This window comes from Penicillium expansum (assembly GCF_000769745.1).
Source record: "Penicillium expansum strain MD-8 chromosome Unknown contig147, whole genome shotgun sequence".
In the NCBI taxonomy this organism is placed as follows: domain Eukaryota; kingdom Fungi; phylum Ascomycota; class Eurotiomycetes; order Eurotiales; family Aspergillaceae; genus Penicillium; species Penicillium expansum.
This window is the reverse complement of record NW_015971174.1, coordinates 151,862-164,146: the sequence shown is the minus strand read 5'-3', so window position 1 is coordinate 164,146 and position 12,285 is coordinate 151,862. Positions and strand designations below refer to the sequence as shown.

Genomic DNA, 12,285 nt, shown 5'->3' with positions numbered 1-12,285 from the left:
CCGAGAATCAAGAAACATTCAAGATGGCGATGTGGTATTCGCTGAGTATTGCTTTCTTTGCTGCTATAGGCACATTCTTGTTTGTAGGTTGATCTCTTCTTCCGAGATCATTTGATCTTGGACCGTACAACGCGAAGTTAGCTCTAACAATTGAGTATAGGGATTCGATACGGGCATTGCCACAACTAGTGAGTTACAATTATCCACAAATTCCACATTCGCGACTTAAACTAAAAGTTGACTAGCGATTGCCCACCAAAGCTGGATTGATTATATGCAAAAGCCATCAAATGGCATCACAGGAGCTGTATGTCCAGCCAACCAGCCATTCAACCTTCAACCAGGGAGATAGACCCAGAAACTGACGATATAGGTTGTGGCCGTGTACATCGCTGGCGAAGCCGTCGGCGCCCTAACACAAACATTCATCGGCGACCGACTCGGCCGCATTCGCTTCATGCAAATGATGTGCATAATCGTGACAATAGGCACCGTCATCCAAACTGCTTCCGTCAACATCGGCATGTTCCTCGCGGGCCGTGTGCTAGCCGGTTTCGCGGTAGGGTAAGCCACCCATACTCCCTATATTCCCCATGATATCTATAAACACCCGGCCAGAACTAACAAACCCTAAGTGGAATGGTCGCAACAGTCCCTATCTACCTGAGCGAGATCTCAGATCCAAAATACCGCGGTTTGATAGGTGGAATCTCCGGCTGCGGCATCTCATTCGGAACAATGATGTCGAACTGGGTCGGTTATGCTTGTAGTTATGCGCCCTACGGCCCCATTCAATGGCGCCTGCCTTTGGGAATCCAGATCCCCTGGGGAATTATCATGTTTATTGGCCTTGCGACTTTCATGCCTAATTCACCCCGCCAGCTGATTCGCCATGGGAAGATTGACCTGGCGCGCAGCGAGTTTGCGCGTATTCGGCGTGGGCTTGCGCTCCATGAGATGGAGGAGGAGTTTGGGCTTATGAAGGCGCAGATTGAGTATGAGATGGAGAGGGAGATGACTTCTTACCGGGAGATCTTTAAATTGTTTAGACATCGGGTGCTTGTGTGAGTTCTCTCTTCCCCTTTCTTGTTGGGTTGTGTGGTTGGGAACTGACTTGGATGTTTAGGTCTATTGCTGTGCAGACGATGACGAGTTTGACAGGTGTCAATGTTATTCAGTATTATCAGAGTGAGTTCTGTGTGCGAATGCTGAAGTTGGAATTGTTACGATGCTAATATTATTCTCAGCAATTCTATACAAGGGCCTTGGAATCGGATCACACTCGATCCTCGCTTTGGCTGCAGTCTACGGTACCATCGCGTTTTTGTCCAACTCGGTCACTACAATGTACATGACTGACCAATGGGGACGTCGGAAGTAAGTAGATTCTCCGAGTTAGCGATTTTCGTGTCTGGGGCTAATCCCCACAGGATGCTGATCACCGGATTGGCTGGCATTGTTTTAATCGAGATCTACGCCGCGGTGATGCAGAGGCAGTTTCAGAATACAGACAACCGCGTCGGAAAGGGCTTCGCGATTCTTGGAATCTATCTCTTTGTGGTTTGCTATTGTACGAATTCGGACCGGGACTGCATGAAATTATTGCTAACTCAGGGGTTTTCTTTTAGACGGTATGCTCAACAGTACTACATGGCTGTATGGCGCCGAAGTTCTTCCTATCGCTCTCCGCAGCAAGGTGATGGGTCTTGCAGCCGCATCCCACTTCATCGTTAATGTTGGCAGTATGTTTGGCATTAATTATTGTGAAATTTAGTGCATTTATGCATGCAATTGCTAACCTCTTCACCCAAAACAGTCACCGAGGCTGGACCCAGTGCTTTCGCCAATATTCACGAGAATTACTACTACGTCTTTGTGGTATGCTCCGCATTCTTCCTAGTGATCGCTTACTTTTACTTCCCGTAAGTCGCTAGTCTAATTCCGTTCCACTTGTTTCATCGGAGATGAAGAGAGATAAAAAAAGAAATGACATGCTAACCTTATTTAGGGAAACTAAGCAGAAGACCCTCGAAGAAGTGGCGGCTGCTTTCGGTGACCGGGTCGTGGATCAGGACGAGGGTCCTAAGCGTGCGCTTAGTGTGGTTGGCGAGACGCAGCACATTGAATCGACCCATGGAACTGCAACGGCAGTTTGAACTACATCGGCAGGGCTCCGTGGAGATCAACTAGGTGCTTATACAAATGTATAATTTCAACCTCAATCCCAGAAGTGCATGTGTATTCAAATATTCTTCCGTGTTGTGGACTCAAAAGAATTGTAGGATAGCAGATTTCCAACCCCCTTCTTCCGACTGGGTGTTAAATTGCTGGCCTTTTTTTTTTATTTGCCTTCCAACAACTACCGAAGCCACAAAGTCAAACAAGCGATTTTTGGGCTGCATGTGTACTAGGCCGAAGCATTTAAATCAAAGCAGTCTGAGCAACCGTGGAACAAAGCTCGTTTGTCGCCCCCGTTTCAGCCTTGGATTCCCCACCAGACAAGCATGGAGAACTAGAACAGTCCAGATCAGAGTTGCACAACGTAATTCGCCGTTCGACCGATGGTGATTTTGCAAAACTCGCATGCTGTGATTCTCGGTTTGAGGCGGTATTACAATCTTGACTAAAAAGTACTTCGTAGTGGCTCAACACCCCTGCGATACTCCGTATACAGCTAGATATTGTCTTCGAAACTCTATCGCCACGCGTCGGGAGGATCACTACTGACGATCGTTAAAGCTACCTCAACCTGGGGGACTATCTTGAACCACGTGGTATTATTTGGAACAGCTGGATCCCCTGGATACTCCTGAAATCGGGAGACTGTTTGCCACGTACTTTTGGTACATAACTCTTTGACCTCCATTCCTGTTCCTTTTCAAGGGCCTATCCATTTTTTATTTTCATTTTAGTTCTTTGATTTTTTTCCAGCAGTTTCTTCGGGCTTACCTCGGAGCCAGGTAGTTTTAACTAGTTCAACGTTAAAAAGTTACCGGATTCCCGAGAGCCAGGAACACGAGCCCTGAAGGGTCCGAGCCCGCAGACGATCGTTCACACAATGGGAATATGGATTTGGAGAGCCGCAGGAAGAATTCTACATAATATTTTAATATTCTAGTATTTTAGTAGTATTTCAATATTCCAATATCCTATTAAAAGATTTACCATATATATTAGGGGAATTATATTGATGAATATTGTGCTGTAATTGGTAAAATCTCAAATCTCCGAGGCGAACCGGGGTCTCCGTTCTATAGAAATTAAGAAAAATAAACAATTCAAAGCTCCGACCTGCTGGAACTGACACTGACATCTCCGGGGAGCTGAAAAGTTAATCAGAATTTTCACGTTTATGGAGCCACACTTAGAGCAACCCCTACGCCGTACCTACAACATAGGTAGACAAGGGGGGGGGTTATTGTCGTCATGGCATATGTGGCTGAGAGTAACCGACCTAACCAGTAATCGTTCTATTTGGGGCAATTCATTACGGAGCTGAAGCAAGGGGGGAAAAGATCGGCAGCCACTGTGGCTCAGCCACGTATAGTGTGGCAACGGCAACTCGGCTTTTAACCACGAATTATCCCTATGTACGTGTTTGTCGGTGTCGCACACACTCCACTTACATCAACTAGCAGGGAAAAAAAAACAAAACATTTCGTAGTATACTCGCAGTTTCTTCGGTGTTAAATGATGTCCACGGGCGTTGGATGTGTTCTCTAAAGGGCCGAGATGGGAAGGGCCCGAGCAACTACGAAACCATGGATTCTAGGTGTATCAAAGCCCTAATAGGATTAAACAATCCCAGTGATCTGTTACGGTCTATACTGGATTCATGTTAGTAGCATCGGGGATATTCATATCCGCTAGACTTTTCTGATCGCCCAGAATCCCGAAGATCCATTTCCACCCTTCTAGAAAGGCTTTATGCATCGGACTCCCCGTATTAAGAATGTTGTCACCTTCAGAACCCCTAGACCCTTTTAAATAATTATATTTAGGATTTTTTTGGTTCGACTTCTTCAGGACAGGGGCAAATAAGTATGCCGCTAACATTTTACTCCGATTGACGCATCCCCATGTGAAAAGAAAAGGGCTGCCTCCTATTACAAATTTCATCCGGAAGTATAGAAGACTTCGCCAGTCCCCTTCTTATCTCAACTTTTAAAACGTCAATATCCCCGCTCATCCAGTGTGGGTTCTTCTTTCCATTTTATTATAGGTCCATGAACAAATGACAACCCATCCATCCATACCCACAACATACATCGAGTACCCCTTTTTGAAACCGGCCGTTCGATTTTCCTAAGCAACAGCTCCTCCCCGCTCGACAATCTTCTCGCAATTTCTCCATAACCCCTCAGACGAGGAGGTGATTGCGCCAGTTCACTTCAGTGCAGCCTCGACCTCCATCACCTCATCTATGGCCTCATCCTCATCCCGGTCAACAGGCAAGCGCCTCCCCATCAGCTGCCAGGCCTGTCGAACACGAAAGATCAAATGCTCGCGCGACGGCCGGCCATGTAAAACATGCGTGCGCCGTGGTCTAGGCGCTGAAGACTGCATCTACCTCGGCCAACCGCGACTTTCAACCGAGCAATCCTCGCCCGGCGACAGCGCAGTGCAGAACGAACTGCTAGCACGAATTCGGAACCTGGAAGGATTGCTCCAGAAGCAAATGAGCTCGCATGCTGGTACGCCCACTGGTGGCGCGGTCTCGCCACTAGGTGGGACGAGCGCAGCTGGTAGTTTCTCCGAGCCTGAGACATGGGACTCCCTCGGCCCCATGTTGGATAATGTTGGCACGCTACGTACTTCTCCTTCGGGACATGTGCGCTATGTGCCGTTGGCTTCACAGTGGGAGTCTTTAGTGGCGAAGAGCCCCGCTGCGGAGTGTTTGCCCAATTCAGATTCGGATATCGCGGAAGATGACGATGATTTGCAAATCCCGTTGGCTAGGAATGGGAGTATCTCACGTGCTGAGCTGTTATCGATACTGCCGCCTGGCCGGTATTGTGATACTCTCAAGGATGTCTATTTTCAGGTCTTTTCCTCGGTATGTCATGGAAAGAAATTAGGGGGAGACGCTAGCTGACAGCACGTTAGGTTTTTCATATTCTTCACGATCTGACGTTTGAAGCCGAGTATCAGCATTTCTGCCATGACCCTGGTAGTGTATCTACATCGTGGCTGGCTTTGCTCTTCGCCATTCTAGCTATCGCTGTAAGCGCACTCGATGATGACCATCCTTTGCTGTCTGATCTGGGGCGAGAACGAACGGTCAGCCGAAATATCAAAGTGCTGTCAGCACGATATCGATCTGCCGCGTTGCGGTGCCTCGCTGCCGATGGGGTGATGTCTCGGCATTCGATCAACTCATTGCAAGCTTTAGTTCTTATAAGCTACGCCCGAGTCCACCGCGGGCTACCGATCTGGACATTGCTAGGATTCACACATCATGTTGCAATATCAATGGGTTGCCATTTAGACCCAGAGCGGTTTACCCTTGGGCTAATTGAGCGAGAAGAGCGACGACGGGTCTGGGCCGGATTAATGATGCTATATACCATCCAAAACACAGCATTTGGGAGTCTTGACCAACAAACTCTAACGCAAGACGTGAAAATGCCTACAGACATCGACGACGTTGATCTGCTCACCAGTCCAAGTTTAAAAAGACCAGCACCGTCAATATTCCCCCGTCCAACACAGATGACCTACCTCCTCTTGAATTTCCGACTATACAAAATCTCCTCGAAGATTTGTGAAACAATATTCAGCTACCCAAGTACATCCAGATTCACCACCTCTCACCTCGAAGCGGAAATCATATCCGTTCGGGAAATGGTCGAGGCTCGCTATGCATTCGATACAACCAATCCCCTACCCATACACCACCAAGCCAACCACCACATCCTCTATAGCCAGATCCATCAACTTCTTCTCCTTCTCCTCCGGCCTGGTCTTTGTCGGTACCTACAAGGCGAGATTACACCTGAAACTTGCGCTACAAGGGCAAAGTGTATCGCTTCCGCCAAGGCTTCACTTTCCATCTTCGAAACCCTCCTCGAAACGCCATCGTTCAAGCCCTACAAATGGTATACCAGCGGCCTAGGCAGTTTCCATGCCTTTCATGCTGCAGTCACATTGGCTGTCATTCTACTCATTCCCGAGGGCCAGTCCGAGTACGAAGAGATTAAAGAGATCCTCGATCGAGCACTAGACATGTTCGCCTCGCTCTCAGTCCGCAGTGTTTTCTGCAGCAAGGCTGTTCCCATAATTCGACAGATGATGTATGTCCAAGTTACACACCCCTACCCTTACCTAGTTCCTCCCACCTCTAGACCAGTAACTAACATACAAACCAGCGACGTTGCCTCATCAAGATACAACCCACAATCACCCACCCACTCTCAGTCCCACCTCCAAGCCCAGGCTCAGGTCCAGGCTCAAGTCCAAGCCCAAGTCCAACACCAGCAAAACCAAGCAAATATCCAATCCCAGTCCCACAACCACCTTCTACCAAGCATCCAAATGCCCCTCTCTATGTCAAACCTCCCCCCCGGGATGACAATGCAGGACAACTATGCCGTCTCGCATTCACACTCGCAATCTGGATCGCCGGTACCGACTATTGCATCGATTTCCAGTGAGCACACCATGCACTCTAGTTTCGGGCAGATGCATCCGCAGAATTGGATTGGTCCTACATCTGTTCCGTGGGACTCGTTGGGATCTGCTAATGGGGGATACGGGTTTGATTAGAAACATGACATGATGGGATGATTTCTTGATGATGATATGAATTTCAGAGCTCGGAGCTAAGAGCTAAGAGCCAGGACTTTGGCGTGGAGCATACAGGAATCGGAAGTCTGGGTGACTTAGTATTTATTTCCTTATAATGTTTGGTCACGAGTGATATGAGCAATGAACAGATGGAAACAAAAGCGTCTCTTTCAAATTAAATATACTTTAACTCACGACAACAATGCTATTTATAATATAATAATCCTCAAACAACCCCATTCTAAACTCCAAAAGATATATCTAGGGCATTTCCCCAAACCCAGGAGCCCCCCAAGATTTCCGCTGCATTACAGCAAAACCTACCGCATCCTTCCCATCGACTGGAGGATTACACACCATAAGTTCCATATCCATAACCTTCTCATAGAACGGCACCGACCGCTTCCAATCACCAGTAAGCAGCAGTGATCTCCGCAGATAAGGCATCGTCTCAATAACCTCCTGCACGCAGGTCACAAGCCATGATCCCAGACCGAGGCCTTGGAGTGAGGAAAGGACAAAGACGTCTGTCAAGAAGAGAAATGTTGTGTAGTCTGTTACGCAGCGTGCGAAGCAGACAAATTCAAGAGTGGATTCTGGCGATGTATCGTTCTCTGGTGTCTTGTCTGGCTGGCTTTGGCTTTGGTTTGTAGTGTGGTACAACCCGAAACAGAGGGAGTTCTGTAATGTTTCGCGCAACGCAGGCTCTGGCATGGGCTTTGCCCAGTAGAATTCTTCGCTCGCGTACCATGCGTTTAGGGTTTTGATGGGGATTAGGGATGTGTCTGTTGAGATTAGGTATTCTCCCTTTGTCCAGGTTTTGGGTTGGTTTCGTAGTTCTGAGATTGAAGAGGACATTTTTGAATCCTGGGGTAGATGTTAGTATGCTCACCAGGAGAGTAGGAGGGGGCATTGGTGTTAGGGCTCACTCTTTAGCCGGATTTTTGAGCAGTCTTGAAGTAATTATGAGAAAATGGGAAAAAGCCTTGGTAGATGCGAGCTGTGAATATGTGAAGTTCGAATTGGAGGTGAACAATCAAAAAATAAATTGATCTCTTGGAGGGAGGGAGGGGTTTTTATAAAGATGGAGATGTAATATGGGGATGTTCCGTGACTCACAGATGAAGTTCGCAGACATACTCCTGCCAAGACCGGGTCAATTGGTAATCTAAGTATCTTTCTTAGGTTTAACAGACATTTTACATAGATTTTTAAGGTTATTGGTTTGACTTATCAAATGCGCCTTCTGATGACACTTGGGCCAAGAATCCTGCGCAATATCGGAAAGATAGGTGGCTGTCGGCCGAGCCCCACCCATTAATGACCTCGGGACATGAATAGCAATAATATAGATGATATACAGGATAGAAATAACGTGAAAGATATGACATTTGGATTGAATACATCACTCGTTGCGACATGAGAGCCCCTTGTGCTTATTCATAAAAAACCAGACATCTAACTTCAATGCTTTGCCTCCCCGGTGATCCAGCAGGAGTCTGCGGATCAAAGAAAGCAGTATGTCCGGACCCATGAGCAATATCAGTCTTCCCCTCAGTCATAGTATGACTGCTCGAATCAAAGCACTTGATGAACATGACTTCCTCGGGCGTCATATCCTTAGCGTAAAAGAAACGATGTCCCTCATTAGGAGCAATAGCATAAGTCTCTCCCTTGACCTCATATCCCTCCGTAGAAAACATCGACTCAGAATCAGGCGCCACCTCTTGATTCTCCTGCCACTCCTTCGGATAAAGAAGATCAACCTTGACAAAATCAGAAGGAGCGATGCTCCTCCAATCAATCAGCGCCAATGGGAAATCAGAAGCCGGATTCTCAATCGGACGCCAGACATTGATAATCTGGTATCGGCCCTTCAACAGCTCCTCTACTTCATCCTCGGGCAGGTGGCGACGCACTCTCGCCTCAGCAGCTCGGGGCGTCTGGTCCACGTGCACCAGCTGCACGGGACTGCGCGCTGATCCCGGCGTCCGTCGCCGGATGGTGTGGTCGAAGATGGCTACTTTTTTCACCCCGGGGAGCTTCTTGCGGAGTAGCTCTTCTACTTCTGCGTAGTAACCCGCCTGCACTTTGGCATCGTCGGTGAATGCGGTCTCCTTCGCAGGTGAGTTGTATAAAGCGAAGCCGGAATTGTCTGTTGTGAATTGAGACTCTTGGCCTCGGAGGTCCTCGACTTTGCGGTCCAGTTCTGTGAGTTGGTAGGACCGGCCTGGTCCGTCGACTTTGCCCCAGGGTTTTTTGAATGGCTCTGTGGCGTTGGGGTCGTATGAAGCTCGGTCAATGTATCTGAATGCTGCTGTCGTCATTTTTATGATAGTTTGGTGTGTAGACCGTTTAGATCATAGATTTTGTTGTGATGTTGAGGTTATTGGATGAGTTTTGCTTTCCTCACGATGGGATAGTAGTGGGCTGTTGAACTCTGTGCAATTGAGAGGGAATGTTTTTCCACAGTATGAGGATGCTGTTATGTGACAGGTAAGAAACAAAAGACTTTTTTTAAACCTATATATAAGGTATAAATTATGAGGCAACGTTAGATTGGAAATCCAGACATGATTATTAATTGGTTTTTGATGGCGGGGGCTAGTGTCGGAGACATTTGAAGATGGCATCATCGACAGTTTACCCGATGCATGAATAATTTGGGTATTTCTGGGTATTTCTGGGAATTTCTAGAATAGTGAGCTTTGGATGGGCTTAAAAGATCAAAGGCGTGCTAAATAAAACATGTATAGACACTATCAATCTATGTTGTACAACATAGGCCGTGGGTGACAGTGTCTGCAATATTTGCAGGCATCAACTGAATACATGTTCAGGCATCAGCACGTGATATAAGACCCACCTTCCCCTTTTGGAAGCATATTGTCCTTTTCTATTTAAGATCAGCATTTGGCCGGCATAATCGAGTGGAGAGCAAGATCTGTAGTCTGTATATAATGTATGTGTTAGATTAGCTTACTGGAGTTCAATAAGATGTGGCTTGACATTAGTACACTACGATGTAGATGGATAGAGACGAGTGATTCTTGGTGGAAAGCACTACATAGGTCGATTGTACCCCCGCATCTACAAAAGCTTACGTTTGTATTATCTGAGTATCCTCCGAATACTACATCGGACTTTACAGAATAATCCAATCCAGCTCACCACCTAAGGCTGTTGGCTGTTGCAAGGTTGATAGCCAATCACCGCCCTCTACCCGCACGGCCGCGGGAGCGCATGAAACTCAACTTCAGGCGCGATCAAATACTTCAGTGAAGAGGAATCAAATGTCACCTTTTGCAACGATCGACACTTTATGTTGAACGTTGTGGAAGTCGCACTTCATCCCGATAATCCTAGCGTGGGAAACCCCGTGGCAGTTGTCTTGTTGTGGTCCGGGGAATTCCACACGGCATGAAGTGGGCCGAATCAAATTGCCTGCGAGCCAACATACCAAACTTGGCCAGGCAACTCATGACCTTGCTTTTTAGGGTCATTCTTCATGTGTTGGCACTTTCACAGTCTGTGCGAATGCTTGGCGTGATGGTAAGTGCTCATGCGCCGACCTTTAAGGGCGTGCGTGAAACACAACATTCTGTGCTGCTGGTACCTCTTTTACGTGATTGAGGTGCCTGCCCATCGATTCCAAGTGGCCAATCAGATGTGAAATATGGGGACGATGCGACGATCTCCAATCGGGTGCATTTCATATTGACGTTGTCCACCCCCGCGTTGTGAGAGTGTTAATTTATATGACCCCGCAGCTTGATCACTACCGCTCTCCAGACCCATGCTTCTAGATAGAACTCCATCGAGCCGTGTTTTTCAGAGCAACACTTGGAAGGGGATATTGAAAATTGGATTTTTCGGAGGAATGCCAGGGATATTTGGTTAAATGCACATATAAGACAGACACCATATCCTTTGATTCAAACCTCAGAAAACCAAGCACTCTGACTAGACCTTCGACTGGCCTGTCCCCTTGATTCATAATGAACCTCAGTGCCCTTCTTGGTCTGTTGGCCTTTGCGGCAGCGGTCTCAGCTGATGCAAAGGCTCAACAATCCCCTCATTCTTCGGGTTCCATCGCCAATCTAAAGAGCAAGATAAAAAATGTTGTCATCCTGGAAATGGAAAACCGCTCTGTGGACAACCTGCTCGGCGGGCAGACTATCAAGGGACTGGAGAACCCCATCAACAACGGACCTTTCTGCAACCCGTATAACTTGACCGATCCTGCAGCTGGCAACGTGTGCAGCTCTGCTAAGGACTTTGACTCTGTCCTGGATGATCCTGATCACTCGGTGACTGGAAACAATATCGAGTTCTATGGCACTTTCGCCCCAAGCAATGTCCACATTGCTGAGGGCAAGCTCACTCCCACTCAGCATGGCTTTGTGCATGAGCAGCTGCGCAGCTATGGGGACGATGCCGACAAGGCTTATCTGGCCAAGCAAGTCATCAACTACTATATTGAGGATGAGGTCCCCGTAATGACTACGTTGGTGCAAAACTATCTCACTTTCAATCACTGGCATTCGGATCACCCTGGTGTAAGTCCGAGCGAAGTTCCATGCCCTATACCCGCCACCCATAGTCTCTAACATGTATGAATAGCCCACCAACCCCAACCGTGCCTTTGTACTCTCAGGCACATCTGCCGGTCACGGCACCAACGATGATGCCTTCAACCCAGATGTGCACGGCCTCACTCAACGTTCTATCTTCCAGCAGCTCTCAGAAACCAACCACACCTGGAAGAACTACTACACAAGCCCTAGTATGGTTGACGCCTACTTCTTCGACTGGACATTCACAAGCGGTAACTCCGACAAAGCAGTCCCCCTAGATAACTTCTACGCCGATGCGGCAGCCGGCAAACTCCCGGAATTCTCATTCGTTGACCCGTCCTGCTGCGGCGTGGGCACAAACTCCATGCATCCAACCGGTCTCGTCTCTGAAGGCGAAGCCCTCATCAAGAATGTCTACGATGCAGTCCGCTCTAGCCCACAGTGGGAAGAGACGCTTTTGATTCTCACCTTTGATGAGACTGGCGGTTTCCACGACCATGTCCCGCCCCCGCTGGCTACCCGCCCGGATGACCTGACGTACACCGAAATCGCGCCCTCCGGCGAGAAGTATACATTTTCCTTCGACCGTCTCGGTGGTCGCGTCCCAACTCTCTTGATCTCGCCGTGGATTGCTAAAGGCCAGGTCGAGCAGAAGGGCACTAACTCAGATGGAGAGGTCGTGTCTTACTCTGCTTCTTCAATCCTGCGCACCCTCGGCTACCTCTGGGACTTTGAGCCTTTCACGCCTCGTGTTGGATCCTCGCCTTCGTTTGAGCATCTTATTCAGAGCACAGCGCGCACTGACACCCCTGTCAAGTTGCCGGTACCCAAGGCCTTTAGAAAGGCGGAGATTTAGAATAGTGCGGTGGTGCTGCTTCATACGTTGATTTTGTATAAGGGGTTTCAACAGCCTAACAAGGAT

At 48.0% G+C, this 12,285-nt stretch overlaps 5 protein-coding genes across 5 annotated transcripts; 3 read left to right on the top strand and 2 right to left on the bottom strand.

Annotated features, from left to right (window-relative positions):
* Window positions 1-23: 23 nt before the first annotated feature.
* On the top strand, window positions 24-2,156 carry hxt8 (uncharacterized protein; the record flags this gene model as incomplete). Its single annotated transcript, XM_016741882.1, has 11 exons — window positions 24-83; window positions 161-188; window positions 246-307; window positions 374-564; window positions 636-1,064; window positions 1,127-1,188; window positions 1,248-1,377; window positions 1,431-1,570; window positions 1,629-1,742; window positions 1,817-1,922; window positions 2,009-2,156. The coding sequence occupies 11 exons, from the start codon at window positions 24-26 to the stop codon at window positions 2,154-2,156; spliced, it is 1,470 nt and encodes a 489-aa protein (XP_016603112.1).
* Window positions 2,157-4,423: 2,267 nt separating this feature from the next.
* On the top strand, window positions 4,424-6,765 carry PEX2_046060 (Zn(II)2Cys6 transcription factor; the record flags this gene model as incomplete). Its single annotated transcript, XM_016741881.1, has 3 exons — window positions 4,424-5,056; window positions 5,107-6,293; window positions 6,369-6,765. 3 exons carry the CDS (start codon window positions 4,424-4,426, stop codon window positions 6,763-6,765), a joined length of 2,217 nt encoding a protein of 738 aa, XP_016603111.1.
* Window positions 6,766-7,047: 282 nt separating this feature from the next.
* Window positions 7,048-7,644, bottom strand: PEX2_046050 (Acyl-CoA N-acyltransferase; the record flags this gene model as incomplete). Its single annotated transcript, XM_016741880.1, has 1 exon — window positions 7,048-7,644. One exon carries the CDS (start codon window positions 7,642-7,644, stop codon window positions 7,048-7,050), a length of 597 nt encoding a protein of 198 aa, XP_016603110.1.
* A 578-nt stretch (window positions 7,645-8,222) lies between these two features.
* PEX2_046040 (uncharacterized protein) lies at window positions 8,223-9,113 on the bottom strand (the record flags this gene model as incomplete). Its single annotated transcript, XM_016741879.1, has 1 exon — window positions 8,223-9,113. One exon carries the CDS (start codon window positions 9,111-9,113, stop codon window positions 8,223-8,225), a length of 891 nt encoding a protein of 296 aa, XP_016603109.1.
* Window positions 9,114-10,784: 1,671 nt separating this feature from the next.
* On the top strand, window positions 10,785-12,219 carry PEX2_046030 (Phosphoesterase; the record flags this gene model as incomplete). Its single annotated transcript, XM_016741878.1, has 2 exons — window positions 10,785-11,345; window positions 11,410-12,219. The coding sequence occupies 2 exons, from the start codon at window positions 10,785-10,787 to the stop codon at window positions 12,217-12,219; spliced, it is 1,371 nt and encodes a 456-aa protein (XP_016603108.1).
* Window positions 12,220-12,285: the final 66 nt, after the last annotated feature.